Below are 27,542 nucleotides of genomic sequence, written 5' to 3'. Positions count from 1 at the left end.
GACCAGGTCATTCCTGGTATTTTTGCTATTGTCCACAGTTTTACTGGCCTTGCAACAGAAAGTCACCAAAATCTGGCTATGCTCCCCTGACCAAGAAGCAGTATGCTTGTTCTGTTAGGTCTCCACTGAGAATGCAGAAGGCTCTTCAGTGGTGTCTTTGCAGCTCGGTGCTTAGAAGGCAATGGAAGGATGCAAGGCAACTCACTGAGCTGCTGCTGTATGCCAAGGGGAAGTGGGTTCCATTTTCAATTGACTAGCACCCTTCTGGAGAGACACTGGGGACGGTCCCCTCAGCTCGACCCAGTTGGGGGGCTTTGCCCAGCAGTCTGTGATGCTCCCCCCAGCGGGGGCCCTGTCAGGTTGGCTGAATCTGGTGAGTCACCCCGCAGCTGAACCCTGGTTTAGGGCGAGCGCGGGGCAGAGCCGCGAGGGGGCGGGGTCCGGACCTCCCCCACCAGAGCGTTGTCACTGGCGCCCTCACGCCAGGCTCGTCCAATAGCCCCCTACGCTCCGCACCACCAGGGGGCGCGCGGGGGCGCCCAGCGGCTGCGAAGCGCAGGGAGCTCGCGGCCACCCGGGGCGACAATCGTTACTTGGCAACGGGAAGCGGCCGGAGTCACCGGGAGGCGCGAAGGGAGCCGGGTGCGCGGCGGCCGGGATGGGCCCCTGCGGCGGACACAGTGAGTCACGCACGGGCGGCCGCGCGCGGCGTCCCGCGGGCTCTGAGGCGGGCCCCAGCGCGCAGCGCGGTCCTGGGCCGCGGGACAGCCGGCACCTCCACGACACTAGGGTCCAGCCTGCGGTGCCGGGACGTGCAGGGGGCGGCCCTGCGGGCTGCGCAGCGAGCAGCCGGGGGACAGTTTGTCGTTACTGGTGGTGCCCGTCTTATGTTGCAGGGGAGGCGGCGCAGCTGCTGGGGGCGAGATGAAGCTGAACAGCGAGGCGCTGCCCCGGAGGCGCAGCTCCGAGACTGTCCTGCAGACCATCTCCAGGACCTTCCGCGACTCCGAGCTGAACAAGCAGCTAGGGGCGGAGATAGGTAAAGACCCGCACCCCCCATTCGTGCTGGGAGCTGCTCCTCCAGCCAGTGCCCCTCGGGCGCTCCTAGCCCAGCAGATGCCCAGGCGCCACTCAGTCGTAGCGTGTTTACCAGGGTCCATCCAGAGTGGTCACAGCTGGGCAGGAGGGTCTGGGAGACAGGACTCCTGGAGTCTGATCCTCAGTCTCCCAGTGACTTGCTGGTGGATCTTACCCAAGTTCTACACTACAGCTCTATATTGGGATAACTATGTCACTCAGGAGCATGAAAAATCTACCCCATAGCAACATAGTTATACCGACCTTCCTCCTCCCTCCCTTGTAGACAGCACTGTGGTAACAGAACAGCTTCTCCGGTGGACATAGCTAGGCCTCATGCGGCTTGTTGGCTTAAATTAGGTCAACCTACAGCTAACCCAGTAATTAAATTGGCTGTTCATGTCTGTTCTCCTGCCAGTGGAGCGCATCCTCACCTGGAGTGCTTGCACCGACTTAAATGGGACATTGTGCGGGGCTGACATCCTGAGCTGTCACCCATGCGCAGAGTTGACTGCCGGAGCCCCGCCACCCTGGGCTGATTGCTGAAGCTGACGGCCCTGGAGTGGTGGGGCTCCAATGGAAGTGGCGTAGCTAGCATGGGATATTTGGAAGGTCCCCAACTTCGGGTGGGCGGGCAATGATGGGGGAGAGGAGGCAGGAAGGATCGGGGGCCTGCCTCCACTCTTCTCTCCAGTCCAGCTGGCCTTGTGTGGGGTGATGGATGCTCTGGTCGGGTCCCCCACACGTACCTAGCTCTGGGTGGAGACGCTGCTCTCCAGTGCACACAGCTTCCAGCACCAGTCCCCGTCACACCACCCCACGCCAGGCCTGGCTCCCTGAGGCAGCAGGCCTACATTTTTTGATGATTGCCACTGCTGGGGAGGCCAGCCGGCCAGCCTCCTTCAGCTGCGGCATGTGCACTGTGGTTGTCAGGCACTCCTCTGCTGTGCCGCTGCTGTTCTCCTGCCTCCATTCAGGCCGGAGATGTGTGCGGCGTCCTCCAGGTCTGGGTGGGGTTAGTGCTGGGGCCGGAGCAAAGCTAGGGCTGGGGGGTGGGCCTGGATGCTAAGCGGGTGGGCCGAAGCCCACCTGTAGCTACACTCCTGTCCAGCGGTCAGCCCCAAGGCAGGCTGTTAAAGGCAGGGACTGGTAATGTAAGCAATACAGTGTCTACAGACACTGCATTGACTTAACTACATCCTCCTAAGTGCTACTCCTCTTGCAGAGGTGGAGTTATTAGGCTGGTGTAGTGGGCAACTTACATCGGCGGGAGCAACATTGTAGTATAGTCGCTTACAGAATTAGGTCAGCGTAAGCTGCCTTACATTGACCTAACTCGGTAGGGTAGACCAGGGCGATGTCTATGCTACCGCGGTAAGTCGACCTACGCTACGCAACTCCAGCTACGTGAATAACATAGCTGGAGTTGACGTACCTTAGGTTGAGTTACCACAGGGTCTACACCATGGGGGGGGGTCGATAGGAGAAAATCTCCCGTCAACTTATCTTACTCTTCCCGTCGGGGGTAGAGTACGGGGTTGACTGGAGAGCGGTCTGCAGTCAATTTGGCGGGTATTTACTAGACCTGCTAAATTGACTGCCGGTGGATCGATCTCATAGCGTCGATCCTGGCTGTAGTGTAGACCTGCCCCAGGTTTTGGATTAACTACACTGATGGGAGATGCTTTCCCATTGGTGTAGTAGTGTCTTCACTAAAGCGTGGAGCGGCTCAGATACATTGGTAATTTCACCTTGATTTCATCACCTACAGTGTTGAGGAACATGAGACTTTATTGTCCACAGAGATTAATGTTGACCAGATTAATGTTGACTGAAGTGAAACAGAAATCAGAGGTAATATTCACGAAAGCACAAAGTCACTCTCTATATAGTACAGTGGTCTCCAACCTTTTTACGCCCACAATCACTTTTTTACTTTAAGGGCAACCCAGGATCTGCCCCTTCCCCGAGGCTCCGCCCCACTCACTCCATCCCCCCCTTCTCTCCATCGCTTGCTCTCCCCCATCTTCACTCACTTCACCAGGCTGGGGGAGGGATTTGTGAGGGGGTGCAGGCTCTGGGCTGGGGCCAAGGGGTTCGCAGTGTAGGCTGAGCCTGGGGCAGGGTGTTTGGGTGCAGGAGGAGTTGAGGGGTGCAAATTCTGGGAGGGTGTTTGGGAGCAGGAGGGGCTTCTGGGCTGAGGCAGAGTGTTGGGGTGCAGGAGGGGGTATGGGGTTCTGGCTCTGGGAGTGGGGTCAGGGCTGGGGCGCGGCCTCCTGCCAGGTGGCACTTACCGCGGGTGGCTCCCAGGCGGGCGACACAGCAAGGCTAAGGCAGGCTTCCTGCCTACCCTGGCCCCATGCCGCTCCCGGAAGGGGCCAACATGCTTCTGCAGTCCCTGGGAAGGGGTTGGGGGGCAGGTGACTCTGCATGCTGCCCCTCTCTGCAGCCACTGCCCCAAAGCTCCCATTGGCCACAGTTCCCCATTCGTGGCCAATGGGAGCTGCAGGGGCAGTGCTTGCAGAGAGGGGCAGCATGCAGAGCCACGTGCCCCCCGACCTCCCTCCCAGGAGCCGCAGAGGTGTGTTGACCCCTTCTAGGAGCAGCATGGAGCTGCGACAGGCAGGGAGCCTGCCTTAGCAGCAGCCCCGCTGCACTGCCGTAGATTGCGATCAACTGGGAGAGTCCCCAGGATCGGCCAGTTGATTGCAATCGACGGGTTGGTGACAGCTGATATAGTACGTACAAATACGTGACATTAAAGGAACATTATGTAGGTTGCAAAGTCAAATGCTCAAAAGTTAGGAAATGCCAGTTTATGGTTGCCTGCATAACCTTTCTTGTATTCCTTGTGGGTCTATTCCAGTGGTGGGCAACCTGCAGCCCGCGGGCCATATACGGCCTGCCAGCAGATTACCCTGACGGGCCGTGTGCAGGCTGCAGGTTGCCCACCATTGGTCTATTCCATGCACTCAATGAAGTGGGGTCCTCTGGAAAAAATATTGTGCAATTACATAATTAACTACTGTCGCTTAATTCATACACTCAAGGGAAAAATTACATGACGACTATTTCCTAACTTGGCAACATAAATAATGTTCTTTTTAAAGAGAGTTTTTTAATGTAATTTCTTAGTTTTTTGTTAATTTTTATCTTTTTCCTTTTTAAAAATCTGCAAAATTTACTGGTTTTTTTACCTCAAGTCCTCAATCTGGAGTGGAGAGGATCAGCCTTCGTTCGAAAAAAAAAAAAAAAAAGTGTAGACCTCATGATTGCAGGGAAAAGCATGGTCACTTGAACTGAGTATTGCCTTAAGGATCAGAACCAATACATCAAATAAAAAGAACACAAAGTATTGCTTTTTAAAGTCTCATGATTTTTAAGCAAATCTCATAAATTTAACCAGGCCCAACAGTTCTTTAAGACTTTTAGTTTGGCAATATTGGGGTGAGTTTGTTCCCCTTTTTACTTTAAATGCTTGCAGAAAATATGAGGGTTCTGGAAGTAGACAAATGGGGCATAATATTCAAGGGGAATGGAGCCATTTTTTCGTTGTCTGATCTTCCTATTTCTTTTTTTCCCCCTCGCTTTTCCTGCTTCAGTTTGATGTGGTCCCTCTTCTTCCCATTTTTAAGCACATTAACTTAGCTCTTCTTTTTCCCTTTGCTAGTTGGATTGTTCTTGCTGCCTCTCATTCTTTGTTCCCCTCCTGTTCTCTGATTCAAGTGATTCTTCCATTCTCTATTAAGTCAGAAAGAGATTTCACCATTATAATTAGTAAAGTGAAATGTAATTGATTAAAAGTTCAGCTTGTTCACAAAATGTTACTGTCACCAGAAAAATATCTTACTCAGCTGGAAAAAAAATCCTAAAAGCCACTAATAAGAGTATTGTGACAGAGATTTTATTAATAAAAATAATTTTTAGCACTTATATAGCTCCTTTCACCTGACAAATTCAAAATGCTTTTTAAGTACAGTCTCAAAATAACTCTGGTGTTATCATCACTCCCATATTAGACATAGACTTCACAGAAATGAAGTGACTTACCCAAGGTCTTAACAAACAGCATAAATATAACTCTGTCATACCACTGAGGCCACTGAATAATCCACTTCCAAGGGAGAAGACTCCTTGTGTCCTGCAAGCCATTAATGCACTGGAAGAAGATAGTCCTGGCTTTGCTAAACAAGCAGAGAAGATTTTCCAGGAGTCTAAATATAGGCAACAGCAAGCAATGTGGAAGAAAGAAAGAATCAGCATATAGCAAGTCAGTGGTGAACCTGGGGAGACTTGGGGTCAAATTTTTAAAAGCAGCTAAGTAACTTAATTGCCAAAGGATCAGATTTTCAAAGGTATTTAGGCTCATGAAGCTACAGATAGGCACCTAGCAGGATTTTCAAAAGTGCCCAAGCAGGTGGACACCTAATTCCTGTTGATTTAAATAGGACTTAAGTGCGTAACTTGCTAGACCCTCAAAAGCCCACTAGGTTCATATCTGTATGTTTAAGCACATAAATACCTTTAAAAATCTGGCCCTTGAGTCACATTTTCAAAGTGACTTTGGCTCAGATCCTCAATGATATTTAGGCATTGCAACACTTAGCCCCCTGTGCAGCCTGTGTCCCAGTGGAATTTTTAGCCTTGGGCTAGGCACTCCATAAAATATATTGAGAGAGTAAGTCCCCTAAGGAAGTGATTTTCAAAAGCCAGCCAGCTGAGTAGGGAGTCACATAAGCTAGCCAGGAGAGAAATGCTGAGAAGGGGGCATAGGCACGTATGGAGCTGATCTGGTGCACCTGGCTGGTGGGCCAGAGATAGGCACTTCCCTCTGTTTGGGTTACCCGGCTGCAGACTTTCTCCTGGAGTTAAGTGCCTAAATCAGGTCAGCCACTTAGGTATCCCATGCCCTAGCATATGAAACAATGTCTCTCCTTCCTCTTCTCTTTCTCAGTCTCTGTTAGGCCCTGCTCCTGCAAGTCATTGTAAGTAGGTGGACTGTTGTGCCTGTATGGAGCCCCATGCACCAGATTGCAAGGTCGGGGCTTAAAGTGATATTCCCTGATTTGGTTGCCAGTTTTGAAGGAGTTTTTGTCATTTTTAAGTCCATTGATATCTTCTGTTGTTTTGCTTAGATCTTAAGCTGTTCTAAACATTAGCAATTCATGTTTCCAGTGTGGATAATCTTTCTTTAAGGGAACTTGTTATTTGTATTCTGTTTTTTCCACCAACTGAGATCAGATTTTCATCGTACAAATACATATAGCATTTGTATGGTATGGTAAACTGTTTCATAAAAGTTTAATTATCTTTATTGTAGATTTTTTCCTCCAGTGTAAAACATTGATCTGTTTTAGCTGAGTCTATGGAGCATACAACAAAAAGGGAACATCTTAATTATGTCTGTCAGGGTAAAAAAAGAGAACGATTACAACTTTAGTGTGATAGTGTACTTACAATATTATTCTGTTTGTTGTGATTAGACAAATATATATCTGTTTTTAGCAGGGAACTATAGCCATACCGCTTTGTTTGCAAGGGCAGAGGAGCTGTTGGCGAAGAGGATCATAGATGGAGATCCTCTGGCATATTTTCTACAAGGGCAGCTGTACTTTGAAGAGGTTGTACTTTAATATTTACTTTTTAGAACATTTTATAAAACTGACACTTTTCAGTACAATTTCCACATGGAAAAAGAGGTAACACTAGAAAATGTTACAAAAGAAGATACATACAAAGTGAAATAAGTAAAAACTAAAACATCTGAATCAAACAAGAAGTCTGGAGCAACTGTGGGAAGCATGATTCCCTGAGAAAGAATGAGACGCAGAGGTGGGGAGGGAGAAGGATAAAGTTACAGATACAGTATTATTTCAGATATTCTCAAATTTGAGAAATTGGGTTCAGTGCTTTCTGACTGTAGTCATTGCCAGAAGTTCTGCTGACTACATAGAGAGCAAAATTATTGGGGCCAGTCCTGTTCTCACTGAAGTGAGTGGCAAAACACTTATTGACATCAGTGGGAGTAAGATTGGGACCATCTAGTGGAGGATCAGACTGTTCCTTGGCTAACTGGAACTTAGATATCCATGTTGTGTATTGAAGTGTAGTCCTAACCAGAACTTCATATCTAGACACATAATACATCTTTGAGGTAGTCTCTGCATAATGTCATTGACTGCTATGGCACCACGTGCCGCTGCAAAATTCAGAAATCTCTTTTAAAGCTATGCCTGTTGAGAGCCATGCAAGTGCTGTCTTGTAACACTCAGTGTTCAGTGTAAGGTTATATAAACGGATATGGCTCTGCATTCGCCTCAGTTCCTCTCTTTCTATGGTCAATCGAAGAGCGGAGGATGGTTTCTGTCTCTGTACCTACAGCCTCCTTCCAACCAGGGGTGGGATTATAAAGGGACTTAGGTGTTGCAATGTTGAGCATCTTGGCACCTAGAAAAATCACAGGAGCAACATTGTGATTTAAAAAGCCAAGTTAGGTGCCTAAGCTCCCTATACAATGAAGGGAGAAGAAATGATCACCTTAGAATGCAATTCACAAAAAACAGCATGCTAGGTGGGAAGCCGCCTAAGCTAAGCAATGGGAGATGCCAATGAGAGGAGTGTGTGCTTAGTCCCCCTCTTGAAAAGAGGCACCCAAGACCAGGATATAAGGAAGCACCTATCTCTGCTTAGCAGTCCATGAATAGAAACCAGCTCCTGGAGTCAAGCAGCTTAGGCGCCTAAGGTGTTTCTTGTGGGAATGAGTTAGGGACCTGCCTCACTTCACACAAAATAGTTGGAGGAAGAGGAGCTGGTTTCCACCTTATAACTTTTAGTCCAATGCTTAGGGCACTACCTGGGATGTGGGAGGCTCAGGTTCAATTCCCCCCTCTGCTGGGGAGAGGGTTTTTTTGAGGATTTGATCAGGGGTCTCCCACTTCTCAAGAGAGTGTTTTAACCACTGAGCTATGGGATATTCTGATTGGGGGAGGGTCAGTTCTCTCCATCCCAACTGCTATTGTTAGACTGGATAAATAATCAGAGATTGGACCCTGGGTCTCCCAGGTGGGTGCCTTGACCACTGGCCCCCTCTCTCCTCTCCTCCCCCCCCTCCCCCCAGCTCTACTATGGATAAATACTTAAGTAGTCATTGGGCCAGACAGAGAGAATGATTGTAGTCTGGTGTAGGGCACACACCTGGGAGATGGGAGACCCTGCTCCAATAACACTTTCATTATTCACAGTGCAGCCGCATCCACAGGAGAGACTGAGCAAGCCCCATATCTCAGCGGTCAGAGCACTTGCCTGAGAGGTGGGAAACCCCTGTTCAAATCCTTTCTTCCCCTCTGGCAGAGAGGGGGGAAAATTGAACCTGGGTCTCCCACATTCCAGGTGACTGCTCTAACCACTCCTCTAAAAGTTATAACATGGGCACCGCTATCGTTGTCTCCTCTGGCCAGCTTTGAACGGGACCTGGTCTGGTAGGTGACCTCAGCATGCCTACTGAATTGCACCCCTCATGCAACTTAAGTGGCCAAATGCCTCTCTTCCCCCAATTTGTGAATCGCTCTGTGACTTTGGTGACAGATAGGTGTCCAGCTGCCTGGAGTGAGGCTGTAGCATGCATCCACAGAGGCAGAAACTTAGGTGCCTATGGAACTTGTGCCCTGAAAACATAGGCAGCAATTGAGCTTAGGCACCAGGACTGGCTCTAGGAACCAGCAAAGCAAGCACATGGGTGGGGTGGCACCTTTCTAGGGGCGGCATTCCAGCCATCCTTTTTTTCGGGGAAGCTGTGCTCTTGAAGCTGCGCCACTTAGACGGGGCGAGGGCGCTGTGCCCCCGGTCGCAGCAGGAAGGGGAAGCCCCAGCCCCGGGATGCTGAGCTGCCAGGGCCCAGCCGTTACCTGGGGAGGAGAGGGCGAGTCCTGCCGGGGCTGCGCTGCCTCATCTGTGCCCTGGCTGCTGCGCTGCCATGTGCCACCCCTTATATCGGGGCTTCTCTGCGCGGCCGGGCAGGGGAGGGGGTAAAGCCCCTGCAGGCGCTGGGAGAAGGTGCCATCACTCCCTCTGCTTCCAGCGCTGCCTGCAAGCCCCAGCCCCACCTGAGCTTGGGGCGGCAAAAAAACCAAGAGCCAGCCCTGTTAGGTACCTACAGGGTTTAACAGGAGTTTTGTGGATCATAGTGAAGCTGAAACTAGGACCTAGGCACCTAAGTCTGGGGTTTAGGCACCTTAGTACCTTTGTGAATCTGGGCCTAGATCTTTTACCTAAACCCTTGTAGGTACATGGGCGGAAAGTGAACCCCCCCCTTTGGGGAGGCTAGCCCACCGGCCCAACCCCTTGTGCCCGAGGCCCCGCTCTCCCACACACCAGAGCCTCGAGACCCCACCTACCCACAGCTAGAACAGCCCCAAGCCTCCCTCCCCCCACGTAGCTGGAGGAGCCCCAGACCACCTGCCCCAGCAGCACTGGCCAGCCCCCAAAGTGCTGGCCCAAGCTGTCAGCCTCCCCAGCACCAGGCCGGCCCCAGCACCAGGCCAAGCCGCCAGCACTGCTCTGGCACCAGCGCCAGGCCGAGTCGCCAGCCCCAGCGCCAGGCTGGCCCCAGTGCCACTGTGGGCCACCAGCGGGCCCGAGCTCCAGGCTGCCGACTGGAGCTGCGTGAGCCCCTGCCAGCTTCGGGGTCAAGAGGGACGGAGGGGTCCACTGCCTGGGTCAGAGGAGGCTTAGCCTGCCCTTGCCTTTGATACCCACCATCTGCATGTAGGTTGTTGGGGTTTATAGTGTAGTTTAATATAGTAAAGGTTTTAAAAAGAGTTTTTTAAATCTATACAGTTTTGTCTGTTGTTGCACAGTTTTGCCATTGATCCGGCTCATTGAACCTAAAAAAGTGTGGTTTAAGAGGCTTGCATCTTGCAGCCCTAGTTTTTCTGATGCACATGCCATGCATATGGTAGGTGTAAAAGGCTATTGCTATTTCCTGCTAGATTTTGTTTATTTTTAAAAGGGGTATTATCACTTAGGATGGCTGCTTTGAGACATCTCCCAAGGGACCTTATTTAGGCTAATGATAATAACTAATAGTTAATTAGGACGGAATTAGCCAAAGGCATTGAGCCAGCTGAAGGCTCTTTAACCACATGTTAAGTAGTTGTTAAACCACATATTAAACAGCTGTTAAATTCTAAACGCTTGTGGCCAAATAAATTAAAAAAAAAAATAAAAAGGTACTTGTAGCTCACGAAAGCTCATGCTCAAATAAATGGGTGAGTCTCTAAGGTGCCACGAGCCCTCCTTTTCTTTTTGCGAATACAGACTAACACGGCTGCTACTCTGAGACCTAACAGTAACTATCGTTTTTATTCAGTGTAGTATTTTATTTCACTGTCTTTTCCATTTTCTTTTAAATTACAAAAATTGGCACCTTTAAATCAGGCTATCAGAGTCCTCAATTAACAGGATTCTACTGTCATTGTTTTACTAAGTATTTAAAAACAGTTTTCTTCCTGAGTTACTGAAGTAGCAAATATTGTAAAGGTTGCTTCTTGAACTCTTAAGAAAGCTACGAACAGATTTCTGTCTCTTTACTGACGAAGGTGTGTTTTTAATGTTGGATAAGTAACATACATTAGCTATCCTGCTGTGAAAATATAGTGGAGTTTTGGAACTTTAGTTTTACTGGAGGCAAATAGGGGAGGTCAGCAACAGGCATGAGAAGTGTGTATGGTGAGGAACTCACTTAGCTACCTCTCAGTAAATGGTAAACATTACAAGTACCTTTTCTCCACTTAGTTATCTCACTGTAGAATCCTACCACTCATTTATCATCTTTCTGTAAAACAAAAACAAAAAAAAACCCTCACACATTTGTGGCAGTGAAGTCTTGGTGTGAAATCAGTGTTGTGGGTCCCAATTTAGCAAAGCATTTAACCATTTTTAGCTCTGTTCAGCAAAGCACATAAACAGCTGCTTAACTTTGAACACGTGCTTAGGTCCCACTGAAATCAATGATTTAAAAATTAATGTGATTTAAGCACATGCTTACAATTAAGTATATGTTTATGTGCTTTGTGGAATAAGGATAGACAGTTAAATTGGGAGATTAATTAGGAAGAAATAAGGGTATCAGAAAATATCTACATATTTTTCCTGTTTCTGCTGTGGCGCTAGCTCCTTGGATTACATATAGTGGCATCTTGAGGGTGACATGCAGTGTGGTAAACGGATACATGTCCTATGCTAAGTTTTGTGTGTATACACACCCACATACAACACCACCACTTGATTGGAAGTCCTAAGTGTTTCCATCTGATTCAGTATTTTCTGAAGTTGACCTTACCTGTCCCAATTGATAACAGTGTATTCAGATTTCAGAGTAGCAGCCGTGTTAGTCTGTATCCGCAAAAAGAAGAGGAGGACTTGTGGCACCTTAGAGACGAACAAATTTATTTGAGCATAAGCTTTCATGGGCTACATGAAAGCTTATCCTCAAATAAATTTGTTAGTCTCTAAGGTGCCACTGTATTCAGAGTGACTTTTTTTAAACCGTATAAAAATATTTTTGTTCCTAATGCTCTATGATTTTTCTCATGTTCACTGAGCAAATACTCTAGTTTAAAAATAAATTATACTGAAGAGTTAATTTGTTATATATACTATAATGTACTACTTGATTGCTCATTGTCTTATTCAGGGATGGTATGAAGAAGCACTTACACAATTTGAAAAAATTAAGGAGATGGATTTTCAAGCTCTGTATCAGCTGGGTGTAATGTATTATGATGGATTGGGGACCAAAGAAGACCCAGTAAGTTTTTCTTATGCAGGAGTGTGTTTGTAAGAGAATTTAGCACATGAGAAATGTGCCAGTTTGAGAACTCTGGGAGTCCTCCATTAAACCACAGCACGGGTTCAGGTTGAGGGGCAGTGATGCATAAATTCCCATACACTGTCCTGCCAGTATGCCTCAACCATTTCCTGGAGGCACCAACTTTGGGGTAAAAGAGTAGCTCAGTCTTCTTCTCTAGTCAGTGCATAGCTTCTTTTATGAAACTAATAAGTGTGCCAGTTGTGGAGATACAATTTTATAATATGGATTGTGACCACCAAATTCATTTCAGAGGCATGAAACACCATAAGAGAGCAGTAACTTTTGCATTTGAATTGGTAACTTAGATATGAAAAGCTCCATTATCCTGTTACCAGTCTCGTAAGCCATCCAGCCCCACAAGTATCTTCTTAATTATATTAAAATGGCATTGTTGATGCAGATTCCCATACTGGGTGCTGATCTTTATATAAATTCTTAGCTTGATTAGATATACTATAGGTACAGAATTGATTGTTTAATATTACAGCAAACAGATGTAGCGGCCATTACAGATTATTTAAGAGTGTAACATTCTTGGCTGGCAAAAGATGGACTAAAACCTCTGATGCCTAGAAAGTGCAACAGAGGTGGGGCCTACCACATCTAGCCAAGGAATTCAGGACAGTGACCATAATAACATAAAATCAGCCATACTGGGTCAGACCAAAGGTCTGTCTAGCCCAGTATCCTGTCTTCCCACAGTGGTGAACACCAGGTGCCCCAGAGGGAATGAACAGAACAGGTAATCGTCAAGTGATCCATCCCCTGTCACCCATTCCTAGCTTCTGGCAAACAGAGGCCAGGGACACCATCCCTGCCCATCGTGGCTTATAGCCATTGATGGACCTATCCTCCATGCATTTATCTAGTTCTTTTTTGAACCCTGTTATAGTCTTGGCCTTCACAACATCCTCTGGCAAAGAGTTCTACAGGTTGACTGTGCGTTGTGTGAAGAAATACTTCCTTTTGTTTGTTTTAAACCTGCTGCCTATTAATTTTATTTGGTGAGCCCTAGCTCTTATGTTATTAGAGGGAGTAAATAACACTTTATTTACTTTCTCCACACCAGTCATGATTTTATAGACTTCTATCATATCCTCCCTTTGTCATTTCTTCTCCAAGCTGAAAAGTCCCATCTTATTAATCTCTCCTCATATGGAAACCGTTCCATACCCCAATCATTTTTGTTGCCCTTTTCAGAACCTTTTCCAATTCCAATATATCTTTTTTGAGATGCAGTGACCACATCTGCACGCAGCATTCAAGATGTAGGCATACCATGTCTTCTTATCTATCCCTTCCTTAATGATTCCCAACATTCTGTTAGCTTTTTTGACTGTCACTGCACATTGAGTGGATGTTTGCAGAGAACTATCCACAATGACTCCAAGATCTTTTTCTTGAGAGGTAACAGCTAATTTAGACCCCAGCATTTTATATGTATAGTTGGGATTATGTTTTCCAATGTGCATTACTTAGTATTTATCAACACTGAATTTCATCTGCCATTTTATTGCCCAGTCACCCAGTTTTGTGAGATCCCTTCTCTTTGGAGTCTGCTTTGGACTTAACTAACTTGAGTAGTTTTGTATCATTTGCAAATGTTGCCACCTCACTCTTTACCCCTTTTTCAAGCTTATGAGTCAGTACAGACCCCTGGGGGACACCACTATTTACCTCTCTCCATTCTGAAAACTGACCATTTATTCCTACCCTTTATTTTCTATCTTTTAACCAGTTACCGATGCACGAGAGCACCTTCCCTCTTATCCCAGGAGAGTGTAGTGTTGTTTGCTACAAAACTTGGCACAACCGAGTAAATCCAGTTTTGTTCAGTACTCCCATTTTATAAGGAATGGCTTTAATTTAATAAAATAATTGTAGTATTGTTAAACTTTTTGAGCTACCTGTTGTAGGTAGCAAACTGATTTTGAATGATGGTCCGCAGTTGGTACAATGAAAGCCAGAGCAAGAAATTATGATGTCATCCTTATCAAACTGACATCCTACACAATATCAGTTTTTAGACAAGTAGTTCCACTTTTTCACAAAAATAGAGCATAATGAAAACTAGTTTTTGCTTTTTTTTAGAAATGAAAATATTTAAAATGTAAGAATTTTAAAATATAAGAACACTACCTTACCTGAGCACATCCAAACTTTTTAACACTGAGAGAGTTTTAGAACTGAAAAGTTTTGTGTGTAATATGTAACCTACTTTACCTGGAATTTTAATTTTTGTCCTTTTTACCTTCTGCAATTATGATTAAAATCTGTTTCTCTCAAAGGAAAAAGGAGTGGAGTACATGCAAATAATTATCAACTCTAACTCCCCTAAAGCAAGACATTTAAAATATGCTGCTGCATACAATCTTGGCAGATCTTATTTTGAAGGATGTGGTGTTAAGCATTCAGATAAAGAGGCTGAAAGGTAATTTAATCTAATAATTTATCCATTATTTATAAAATACCCTGTTGTAATGTTACTTATATTTCCTCCCTGTTCTTTAGGCTGTGGCTTATTGCTGCAGACCATGGGAATCCAAAGGCAAGTGTAAAGGCTCAAAGTACCCTGGGAATGTTTTATTCTACATCAAATTCAAAAGATCTGAAAAAGGTAATGCCGATTTCTGCCTTTTCCATATCATGATGCAATGCCCAGATTCATTTTGGATCTGTGAAGCGTTCCAGAAAGAGACTTTTGTAGCTTATTTATAACAACATATGCCCTATTACTTCTAGACTTTTTCATCCATTTAGACCCAAACTGGCATATATACAGAAAGAAAATTTCTTATTTTAATCCTTTGACATTGGTAGTCAGGCTTTTGTAATGAAACAATTAGCAGGAGGTGGGAGCATCAAATCTGAAACTCAAGAATCAGCATTATGATTTGGGATTAAGATTTATAGTTCTCGGTATGTTTAAGAAATAACCAGCAGGAGTGGCGGGGCACAGGACTGCATGAGTAAAGGAAATAAATGTAAGTATTGGAGTGGCTCTGCATTATTTACTGTGCAGACACTTCTCTCCGGCTGCTAGATAAAAGAGCTTTAAAGAAAACAGACAGTATGCAAGACACTTAGATTATAGTCTAGATTAGGGAATGTCTATTTTTACCAGAAGCAAAGGATTATGTAAGTATTTCAAAAATGACAAGAACATTGTAATATCAAAATAACAAAATATATTGGAAGGACAGAACAGGTCATGCAGGGGGGGAGTGGCACTATATGTGAAAGAAAATATAGAATCAGATGAAATAAAAATCTTAAATGAATCCACATGTTCCATAGAATCTCTGTGGATAGTAATTCCATGCTCTGATAAGAATATAACAGTAGGGATCTATTATCGACCTGACCAGGATAGTGATAGTGATGATGAAATGCTCAGAGATTAGAGAGGCTATCAAAATAAAAAACTCAATAATAGTAGGGGATTTCAATTATCCCCATATTGACTGGGTACATGTCACCTCAGGACAAAATGCAGAGACAAAATTTCTCGATACTTTAAATGACTGCTTCTTGGAGCAGCTGGTACAGGAATCCACAAGGGGAGAGGCAACTCTCAATCTAGTCCTGAGTGGAGTGCAGGATCTGGTCCAAGAGGTAACTATAACAGGACTGCTTGGAAATAGTGACCATAATATAACAACATTTAACATTCCTGTGGTGGGAAGAACATCTCAACTGTGGCATTTACGTTCAGAAAGGGGAACTATGCAAAATGAGGAGGTTAGTTAAACAGAACTTAAAAGGTACACTGACTAGAGTGAAATCCCTGCAAGCTGCATGGACACTTTTCAAAGAGACCATAATAGAGGCTCAACTTAAATGTATACCCCGAATTAAAAAACACCGTCAAAGAACTAAAAAAGAGCCACTGTAGCTTAACAGCCATGTAAAAAAAGCAGTGAGAGATAAAAAGGCATCTTTTAAAAAGTGGAATTCAAATCCTAGTGAGGTAAATAGAAAGGAGCATAAACACCGCCAAATTAAATGTAGAAATGTAATTTAAAAAAGCCAAGAAAGAGTTTGAAGAACAGCTAGCCAAAAATTCAAAAGGTAATAAAAAAATATGTTTTAAGTACATCAGAAGCAGGAAGCCTGCTAAACAACCAGTGGGGCCCCTGGACGATCGAGGTGCAAAAGGAGCACTTAAAGATGATAAAGTCATCGCAGAGAAACTAAATTATTTCTTTGCTTCAGTCTTCACGTCTGAGGATGTTAGGGAGATTCCCAAACCTGAGCCATCTTTTGTAGGTGACAAATCTGAGGAATTGTCTCAGATTGAAGTGTCACTAGAGGAGGTTTTGGAATTAATTGAGAAACTTAACAATAACAAGTCACCGGGACCAGATGGCATTCACCTAAGAGTTCTGAAAGAACTCTAATGTGAAATTGCGGAACTATTAACTATGGTTTGGAACCTGTCCTTTAAATCAGCTGCTGTACCCAATGACTGGAAGATAGCTAATGTAACGCCAATATTTAAGAAGGGCTCTGGAGGTGATCCTGGCAATTACAGACCGGTAAGTCTAATGTCAGTACCAGGCAAATTAGTTGAAACAATAATAAAGAATAAAATTGTCAGACACATAGAAGAACATAAATTGTTGCGCAAAAGTCAACATGGTTTCTGTAAAGGGAGATCATGTCTTACTAAACTATTAGAGTTCTTTGAGGGGGTCAACAAACATGTGGACAAGGGGATCAGTGGACATAGTGTACTTAGATTTCCAGAACGCCTTTGACAAGGTCCCTCACCAAAGGCTCTTACATAAATTAAGTTGTCATGGGATAAGAGGGAAGATCCTTTCATGGATTGAGAACCGGTTAAAAGACAGGGAACAAAGGGTAGGAATAAATGGTAAATTTTCAGAATGGAGAGAGGTACCTAGTGGTGTTCCCCAAGGGTCAGTCTTAGAACCAATCCCATTCAACTTATTCATAAATGATCTGGAGAAAGGGGTAAACAGTGAGGCGGCAAAGTTTGTAGATGATACTAAACTGCTTAAGATAGTTAAGACAAAAGCAGACTGTGAAGAACTTCAAAAAGATCTCACAAAACTAAGTGATTGCGCAACAAAATGGCAAATGAAATTTAATGTGGATAAATGTAAAATAATGCACATTGGAAAAAATAACCTTAACTATACATACAATATGATGGGGCTAATTTAGCTACAACTAATCAGGAGAAAGATCTTGGAGTCATCGTGTATAGTTCTCTGAAGACATCCATGCAGAGTGCAGCGGCAATCAAAAAAGCAAACGGGATGTTAGGAATCATTAAAAAAGGGATAGCAAATAAGATTGAGACTGTCTTATTGCCCTTATATAAATCCATGGTACACCCACATCTTGAATACTGCGTACAGATGTGGTCCCCTCATCTCAAAAAAAGATATACTGGCATTAGAAAAGGTTCAGAAAAGGGCAACTAAAATGATTAGGGGTTTGGAATGGGTCCCATATGAGGAGAGATTAAAGAGGCTAGGACTTTTCAGCTTGGAAAAGAGGAGACTAAGGGGGGAGATATGATAGAGGTATATAAAATCATGAGTGGTGTGGAGAAAGTGAATAAGGAAAAGTTATTTACTTGTTCCCATAATATAAGAACTAGGGGCCACCAAATAAAATTAATGGGTAGCAGGTTTAAAACAAATAAAAGGAAGTTCTTCACTCAGCACTCAAGTCAACCTATGGAACTCCTTGCCTGAGGAGGTTGTGAAGGCTAGGACTATAATAGGGTTTAAAAGAGAACTGGATAAATTCATGGAGGTTAAGTCCATTAATGGCTATTAGCCGGGATGGGTAAGGAATGGTGTTCCTAGCCTCTGTTTGTCAGAGGGTGGACATGGATGGCAGGAGAGAGATCACTAGATCATTACCTGTTAGATTCATTCCCTCTGGGGCACCTGGTATTGGCCACTGTCAGTAGACAGGATACTGGGCTGGATGGACCTTTGGTCTGACCAAGTATGGCCATTCTTATGTTCTTATTGTGCCTGTTCTGCAGGCATTTTTCTGGCATTCTGAAGCTTGTGGCAATGGAAGTCTGGAATCACAGGGTGTAGTTGGTGTTATGTATCTCTATGGACAAGGCATACATCAAAATACAATGGCTGCTTTGGAGTGCCTGAAGGAAGCAGCAGAACGTGGAAATGTCTATGCTCAAGGCCATCTTGTTGAATATTACTACAAAAGAAAATTTTACACAAAAGCTGCTGCATTTGCCAGAAGGTGAATTAATTTTAGTTAACTTTATTAGAATTCTTGACATAAGATCATAGAAGTTAAAGATAAAAATAATTTTTAGATCAAGTTCAAATTCATGTCAATCAAGCATGTATTCCCCTACCAGAGATGTATCAGATTTAACTACCATACTTAATCTTTAAAAAGTGAATGACAGAACTTAAACAACATTAAGACTCTAATCATTACGAAGCCTTCCATTATTCAGTTCAACTCTGTCATCCTTGATCAGAGGGAAGCAGAAATAATCACTGGAGAAGAAATAGAGATTGAAATATTAAAAGAAGCATACATTGAAAAGTATTACCATTTCTCCAAGTTCATTTGCATACATTTTAACTCAGGTACATAAAGGATGGGACAGGAGCCTATACCCTGTGTCTGACCCCCTAGAAAATAATGTAAAGGATATAGGATGTAATGTAAAAAACATCCAGTCTCTATCAACTCTGTATCTTGTCTCAGTGCTGCCAAAGCTTCATCCAGTGGATGAGCAGAACAACAAAGAAGAGAGGCCTGTCTCTGTGATTTGATCGGTCATTTCTCGTAGCCTGCAGCCATCCTCCATGTTTACCAAAATACACATGACATGCCTGGAAGTGGCTTCATATATAGAGACAGACAAATAAATGACTTGAATGAAACAACCCCTGCTACCCCCGCAAAATTCAAAGTGAACTTTCTTTTGAGTTTCTGAAGTGTTTGGATAAGGGTTTGACTCTAGTTTCCATCCAGAAAAAGAGAAGTGCTGCTCTCGACTTCAAGTTTCCAACTGGCCAAAAAACTGTCAGAATATTAAAATGGCCCTCCTCTCCCTAACAGAGTTCCAACCACTGCCCAGGTAGCTGTCCATGTACTTGTCAACAGCGTGTGGATCCCAACATTTCAGAGATTTGTTCTGGGAACAGGGAAAGATGACCCCCCCCCCATGGCCTTCTGGTCTTCCTCAGTCAGGTTTCTTTAGGGGTGGCTAGGTTATCCATAGCCACCATTCTGCTATTTTACTGGCCAGTCGATGTATTCCACTTCCCTTCAATCTCTTCACTCAAATTTTTTTTTGCAGGCAGCATTTTACTGTCTCCTTTTCCCCAGGAGTAGGTCATCTAAGAGTTACTGTGGATCCCACTGCTGATCCATCTGGCATTTCTAAGGTTTCAAGTGGTAGTACTTTACAGTACACTATTATAATGTGTTCTCAATTCAGAAATATTGCTTGCTTCTCTATGTAAACAGGATAAGGTGCAATCAAATAATTTGCCCTGCCATGATGGTTTAGGTTCAATAATACATTCTGATCTTTTTATGGTTGAGCTGAAGGCCAAGTTGACTGATTTCTGTTTTGTTTACACAGTGGGTAAAATCCAGAACACACTGGAGAGGAGAATTCTCACACTATGAGAAGAGAATAAATTGTTGGCCTCAGTTTTACAATTTCTCCATAATCAAATGTCCCATTATAAACCCCCCAAATAGAATGTTCGCTAGCAAAGCCTTACATTACAGATTTAACCTCAGATCATTAAGTTTCTAAAGAAAAAAGAGACAGGCAAAGTGACTCTACAAGCTATATGCAAAACTCATCCTTCTGCTGTAAAGTATCTAAGGAACGAAGAACAAAGGGATGCTGCCAAGGAAAATTACATAGAACTAGGAATGGCAGGATTTGGATTTCAGGTTCAAGTTCTGACAGTCCAGAAATTGAGCTGTTTATCCAAACAACGTTCTATTTTTATTCACCACTGAACCCACAAAAATCATGCTGGTCCTCCGCCTAGGTTCCCATTCTTTCACATGCAGTGTAGATAGAACGGTAGCCATCTATGGCCATACCAATCAGGTGGAGTTTGTCCTTTAACCACTGTGGTCCAGCAGGCTATTCTGACAACGAAAGGGTGCACCTTGTTAGCTGTAGTCATCTTTCCACAAAGAAGCCCTAATAGGTTATAGCCATAAATAAGTTCTGAAGGAAAATGTACTGTCATTATGCTCAAAGCAATCCCATCTCATTGGCACTGTAGATGTTCTTGGGCCAGAAGTCTGCCAGCAGTGCAAGTGGCTGTCACGTCAGGCATCAGTATCTTTGCTCCTGTCCCTGTCCCTTCCCATGTACCTTCTGTACACCAATTTGCTGCACTATATAAAACAGATACACTACTTTTATAACCTCCAAGTCAGTATGCCCCAATTGCCATGCAAATCTTGGACATTTATTTAATAAGATCATGACAAATTTCCCCTTTACAGTCTTATATATACATCAATATAAAAGAGAGCTCTGTGTTATCCACTTATTTGTAGTCACATCTCAGGGTAAGTCTACACTACACTGCTACTTTGGCACAGCTGCACTGACACAGCTGCGTTACTGTAGCACGTCTGGTGAAGACATGCTATGCCAACAGGAGAGCGCTCTCCCATTGGCATAATTACTCCACCTCCGTGAGAGCATCTCCTGCCAACATAGCTCTGGTGTGGACAGTGCAAAACTTGAATCACTTGTGGGGTGGAGGGGGGACTTTTTAGCACCCCGGAGCGATGTAAGTTATATTGACTTGGGCTGTAGCATAGACCTGCCGTCAGGCTCATGCCTTATGTTTGGAGTTGGGGTTGGCCACGTGGATATTGTAGCCTTGAAGAATTGCTTTCCTATTCTGTATAGCTTTCTTTAAGCTGTGCTCATCACCATGGTATCTCCTTTAACAAAACACTCAGTAAACTGCGCCAATCACTAAGTCCTTTGTCTATGCATGCTGATTAACGTTTCTTCACTGGGTATTATTTGCATTGGTATTCTATTATATTTTGAAAGGAAGGGCAAAAGATACATTCCTTTGTTTTGCTTATCAGAGGACATTAAATATAAGCCGCAAGAGTCAGATCATTGCTTGATACAAGTTTAATTTTTAATGAGTTGCCATATCTCCTTGTTTTAGCTGACATTTGGTAAAGGTGATCATATTAGGTGGAAGAAAATTACTGCAGACGCATGCAAGCGATTTAGCAAGCAATGATTTGTTGAGGCTTAAACAGAATCAGATTCACTGATAATGATTCATATGGTATGTCTATAGGCTTAATTTAAGTGCATTTTTATAGTTTAAAATAAAACTGAATAAGCTTCTCCATTTTCTACCAAGGCTGGAATTCAGGATTTTGTATTTTCCCTGCAACAGTCCGACACTGCTAATATCTCACAGTGTAGGAAAAAGCAGAATCCTTGCTAGGTAGATGGAAGTAGTGCTCATTTTTTTTTATATTTTAAGTGGTAAATGTATTTAAAAAGACACAAATGAAAAAAAATCACATCTCCATCTGAAAATTTTAGACCTAATATTTTACATGTAACCCCTAGTTTACGATAATGCTTTCTTCATTTTAGTTGATTTTACTTTATGTATTTAACAGCTCTTTGCAAGTGGTCACTTGCACTTCCTGACATATGTATTAGCATGACATCACTCTCATACATTGTTTGGGGACCTTACGTGCAGGCTCTTCCCCAGACCCTTCAAGACGGTGTTTACCAGTAACAGCAAAGCTGATATCGAGAAGGCAGCAGGCAGATATATGCACTGACATGATTTAAATATATATATTTCAGGCACTACTATTTAAGAAGTGCTGTATCAAATTTGAGGCTTTAAAAAAGTCAATTTAAAGAAAACTCAAAATCCCTTTGAGTGTACTAGCAAACCATGACTAACTGAACTCCAGTTTGTTAAAGGTTAGTAATGTCTGTTGGGGAACTCCAGAAGGTGGTGGTCTTAAGTATCCAAAGTCCTCTTTACCTGAAGCTTTTAGAGGTTCCCCATGATCTTTAGATAACAGGGTATTGGTAAATCAACATTAATGATTTGGAATGATACTTTTTTTTAAAACTGTAAAGCTTAGCCATCCACTCAAGTTTTACTTTAATTTCCACTAAACTGGTAACAGTCTGGTAGAAACAAATAATTTGTGTGAAACACTTTTGTTATAATTAGTGCAGTTGTAGTGAAAATGACCAAAGTGATCATGTATTTGCTCACTAATTCTTACATGAACCAAGTTACTCAAAATAGGAGAATCATGTTCACTGCTCAAAGTCTGTATGTACATTTAAAACCTGTTTTGCTAGAGAGGCTGTAAGTTCACACCATTATCAACAGAATTCCCAACTTAACTGAAGTTGGGCACAAAGCGCATGCTTTGACGCTATCTCTTTATGGTTCATATAGCTGATTTCTATCAAAGCTTGAAATGCTCACCTCTAACCTTATATTGTAAATTTTACAACAGGATTGCAGAAAACGATAACATTGATATGTTAGCAAAGATAACCGATTGCCTTCCTGTATACATAGCCAAAGGGGTTGCTATGGCTACTTTCTACTTTGCTAGATGTCTCCAGCTTGGCTTAGGCATACAACAAGATCAAGCTGCAGCTAATAATTATTATTCTAGGGTAAGCGTGGGGAGGCCCTACAAATTAACTTATGTAGTATAAGATCAGTGATATTTTGAATTTAAGTTCTTAAACTTGCTGTATGGTTTCATTAAAGGCTCCAACCACATTTACTATCTACACTTATTTTAAAAAAATACTGAAGTAAATCCTCTCACACTATTCAAAACAGCCTCGCAAGGTTCTACTCCCCTAAGGCAAGTGACATATTTTGACAGGCAAGTAAAATTTCATATTCTAATCACCACAACAAAGGCAGGTGAGTAGGGCCTGTGCCTGGGCTGGTAATCTTTCACGACAATTTTCCCAAGGTGGTTAAAGTGATAAATCGCACACTGATTTCGTGACTACATTGTTTATACTTGCCTCTTAAACTCAAAAGCAGAACTTATTTCTTTGCTTATTTGCAAACCTTGATGCCTTTAAAAATGCCAATTAAAAAAATTAATCGTGCTTAATCGCACTGTTAAACAATAATAGAATACCATTTATTTAAATATTTTGGATGTTTTCTACATTTTCAAATATATTGATTTCAATTACAACACAGAATACAATGTGTACAGTGCTCACTTTATTTTTTTTATTACAAGTATTTGCACTGTAAATAAAACAAAATAGTATTTTTCAGTTCACCTAATACAAGTACTGTTGTGCAATCTCTATCATGAAAGTTGAACTTACAAATGTAGAGGAGTCTGGTGGCACCTTAAAGACTAACAGATTTATTTGAGCATAAGCTTTTGTGGGTAAAAAACCCACTTCTTTGCAACTGAAGAAGTGGGTTTTTTACCCACAAAAGCTTATGCCCAAATAAATCTGTTAGTCCACCGGACTCCACATTGTTTTTGTGGATACAGACTAACACGGCTACCTCTTTGATACTTTACAAATGTAGAATTATGTACCAAAAAAACTGCATTCAAAAATAAAACGAAGTAAAATTTTAGAGCCTGCAAGTCCACTCAGTCCTACTTCTTCTGCCAATCGCTCAGATAAATAAGTTTGTTTACATTTGCAGGAGATAATACTGCCCGCTTCTTGTTTACAATGTTATATGAAATTGAGAACAGGTGTGGCACTGTGGTAGCCAGTGTCACAAGATATTTACATGCCAGATGCACTAAACATTCATATGTTCCTCCATGCTTCAGTCATCATTCCAGGGGACATGCGTCCATGCTGATGATGGGTTCTGCTCAATAGCAATCTAAAGCAGTGCAGACCCAACGCATGTTTATTTTCATTATCTGAGTCATGCCACCGGCAGAAGGTTGATTTTCAGTTGTTTGGGTTCTGTCTTTTCCGAATCTGAGTGTTGCTCTTTTTAAGATTTCTGAAAGCATGCTCCCTATCTCGTCCCTCTCAGATTTTGGAAGGCACTTCAGATTCTTAAACCTTGGGTCAAATGCTGTAGCTATTTTTATAAATCTCACATTGGTACCCTCTTTGTGTTTTGTCAAATCTGCTGTGAAAGTGTTCTTAAAACCAACATGTGCTGGGTCATCATCCGACTCTGCTATAACGTGAAATATATGCAGAATGCAGGTAAAACAGAGCAGGGGACGTACAATTCTCCCCCCAGCGAGTACAGTCACAAATTTAATTGACGCATTATTTTTTAAATGAGCATCATCAGCATGGAAGCATGTCCTCTGGAATGGTGGCTGAAGCATAAAGGGGCATACAAATGTTTAGCATATTTGGCATGTAAATACCTTGCAACGCCAACTACAAAAGTGCCATGTGAATGCCTGTTCTCACTTTCAGGTGATATTGTAAATAAGAAGTAGGCAGCGGTATCTCCTGTCAATGTAAACAAACTTGTTTGTCTTAACATTAGGCAGAATAAGAAGTAGGACTGAGTGGACTTGTAGGCGCTAAAGTTTTAGACTGTTTTGTTTTTGAGTGCAATTACATTACCAAAAAAAATCTGCATTTGTAAATTGCACTTTCACATCAAAGAGATTGCACTATGGTACTTGTATGAGGTGAACTGAAAAATACTATTTCTTCTGTTTATCATTTTTACAGTGCAGATATTTATAATAAAAAACATACACTTTGATTTCAATTATAACACAGAATACAATATATAAGAAAATGTAGAAAAACATCCAAAATATTTAATAAATTTCAGTTAGTATTGTTTAACAGTGCAATTAAAACGGCGATTAATCACGATTAATTGTTTTGAGTTAATTGCATGAGTTAACTGCAATTAATCGACAGCCCTAGTTTAAATCCCAGTATTCTCTATTGATACTTGAGAAGATCATGACGAATTTTTTCTTTACTTATCTGTGCGGTCACTGATATAAGCTCAGTTCTGGGGCTAGTGTTGATTAGCCAAGTGTTGCTACACAGAGAGCACATTATAGGTCCCTAATAAAACAAATGTCCCTTTTAAAAAAATTGTGTGAAGAACATCACACAATCCATTGGTTTACAATCTGATTGCATTAGAGAGCAAAATCAAATTTCAGGCCAAGAATAGGACTAGTGTCCGGTTTTGTAAAACCCATGTAAGTGGGAACTATGCAGGAGTTAAATTACTAACAAAATGAACATCAAGTGTGGCTCCTTACTCAGATGATCCCATTGAATTCAATGGGATTGCAGAAAAGACAGTAATACTCTTTCAATTATTTTCTTCTGTGAAAAGCAGCTACACTTAAAAAAAAAAACAGAAGCTTTTAAAAAATGTAGTGAAAAATGCTGGACAAACAGTTTTAAAGCGTGGTCACTATCTTTCCATAGAATAGGTACATCAGGGCAGGATCAGTGCAAGGTTTCTCACATTGACCCTCATTGTTTCACACCTGTTCTAGAGTGACCACTTCAAGTGGAAAAAGTATTTCAGTCTCCTTGCATACTCAGTCCATTCCATCTCTGTTCAGATTGCCAACAAGGGTGCCAAATGAAAAGGTGGGCATCCATTCCCTCACCTCATTTCACATTAAAGAGCCACCAGGTAGTAACAACTTCAGTCATTAGTGGTCTACAGCAGATTTGAGTCAGTAACCTGGAAGTGAAAGGCCCTGTATCCTAATGGCAGTTTTTTGCTGCATGTATTCCCCTGGGGACAGTGATCAGTATCATTTGTTTCTTTTAGCTTTGTGGTTGAAAGCCATTTTGTAATTTAATTGTATAGTTACTCCCATTTAAAGTGAAACATATCAAAACCCAATTTGCCTGTTTTACCATATGTGTTTAACATAGAGATAAACCAGGTTCACATTTGGCCCACTAAATTTTGCAGAGGAGAGAAGAGAGGTACCACAGAGGTTATATGAACAGATCATAGTGCTGAGGGGAAAATTAACTGGATTCAGGAAACCTCCACCTGGCAAGCCGATTGACTTCTATGGCTTAGGTGTCAGCAGAAGCCATACCAAAAGTTGTTTGGGAAGTAGCTTTTGCCCAAGTTCTTGAAACAATCCTCAACTTGAGTGCACTGGTTACATATAGCATACCAGTTTTGTTCTCTTAAGTAGAGTTAGAAAAAGGGATGTAAAGGTTAAAGTTTGCTTTAGTGTATTTAGTAAACTGATTCTCAAACAATTTTGATAATACTTAGAATTTATATAGTCTGTTACATTTTCAATGGACTGTACAAACGAAGTTAGATTCCAGTTTTGGCTGTAAAATATAACTCACTGTTCTGTTTGTTTTCAAAGGCATGCCTCCTGGATCCTGATGTAGCTTCTGACCTTGAATTGGCAGCTAATCATGGGAGAATTTAGAACATTTCACATTTAGGCAAATCCCAGCCACTTCCAATGCTGTATAATATGTTTCACGTAGTAGGCCATGTTTATCCTTAGCAGCTAGGTAGATAACCACCTATTTCTTTGTTTTTCAGCTTTCTATAAATCATGAAATTATGCAGTTTTTGTTGATTAGAACAAACATCATTTTGCTGACAGTAATTTTTTGTTCACAACCCTTACTTTACTTACACATTGTAGAGACAGATTATCTTCCTTTTTTCATTATACAGAAGGTTTAATCATCATGAACTGGGCACTTTACTGACATAATCCATCTGCGTTTCTTACTTTGACTCTGCTCTAGATGGTATTCAAATCAAGCTAAAATCAACTTGTTAAAAGAAATCATTGTTAATGTCAATTTCCTTTACTTACAAATATTAAAGATCTGCAGAGTCAGCAAAATCATAAGATTTCTGAAATACTTGTGCTTAAAAATAGTGTCCTCTTTTCATATACATTCTATTTACAAGTCATATCATACATTTAAATGAAATATTCTGTACTGGGGTAATAATTGAAGCTGTGTGCTTCCTTTACATATAAATCTTTTTCCTGTATCTTTGCCCTTTCACATATCTCTGAAATGCAACAACTTTCTCAAAGATTGCACTGTTAGATGGTAGCAGTATAGGGTTGGAAACTTGCATGGATGGTAGATACTTAGTTTACACTGTAGATCATACCAACTTCCAATATTGGGATATACTATTCATAGAAACTAATTACAGAAAAAAAAATCTACACCTACACTAGTGAAATGTTAGTGTATATATCTCTAGACCATGACTATCCTTCTTAAGCCTTATCCATATAGGACTTTTAGCTATTCCTACTAATACAAACTGACATCTCAACAGGCCCAAAAAGTAGCCATAGGCTACATCATTCAGCAGCAGTATTATACTGAATCTTGTAATGTAAGATACTTTCTCGCCAGTGAGACTCACCGATTGCTATATTATAGTTACATATTTTCAAGTCTTTATTGATATAGCTTTCCATCTCCAATAGAATTTAGGTTGCTTCTTAAACTGTGCTATGGAATAGAAAATCTAAGGCTGTATTGTCAGAGAAATCTTGATGTTGCAATAAACTTCACAGTAATATA

General features: G+C 42.3%; 1 protein-coding gene across 3 annotated transcripts; it reads left to right on the top strand.

Moving 5' to 3' along the window:
• Positions 1–461: 461 nt before the first annotated feature.
• On the top strand, positions 462–27,542 carry LRP2BP (LRP2 binding protein). 3 transcript variants are annotated; one of them, XM_073341850.1, is made up of 9 exons: positions 462–680; positions 897–1,039; positions 6,583–6,698; positions 11,771–11,884; positions 14,236–14,378; positions 14,459–14,564; positions 17,976–18,199; positions 22,493–22,658; positions 26,339–27,542. In XM_073341850.1, exons 2-9 carry the CDS (start codon positions 925–927, stop codon positions 26,402–26,404), a joined length of 1,050 nt encoding a protein of 349 aa, XP_073197951.1. In that variant the 5' UTR covers positions 462–680; positions 897–924; the 3' UTR covers positions 26,405–27,542. The 3 variants fall into 3 exon arrangements, with proteins under 3 accessions (XP_073197951.1, XP_073197952.1, XP_073197953.1); XM_073341851.1 differs by lacking the exon at positions 22,493–22,658 and adding an exon at positions 25,490–25,586 and having other exon boundaries at positions 463–680; XM_073341852.1 differs by lacking the exon at positions 22,493–22,658 and having other exon boundaries at positions 465–680.

The sequence above is a fragment of the Lepidochelys kempii genome, chromosome 4 (genome assembly GCF_965140265.1).
Source record: "Lepidochelys kempii isolate rLepKem1 chromosome 4, rLepKem1.hap2, whole genome shotgun sequence".
Taxonomy (NCBI): domain Eukaryota; kingdom Metazoa; phylum Chordata; order Testudines; family Cheloniidae; genus Lepidochelys; species Lepidochelys kempii.
The sequence above is the reverse complement of the archived record's forward strand: the minus strand, read 5'-3'. Positions and strand labels throughout refer to the sequence as shown.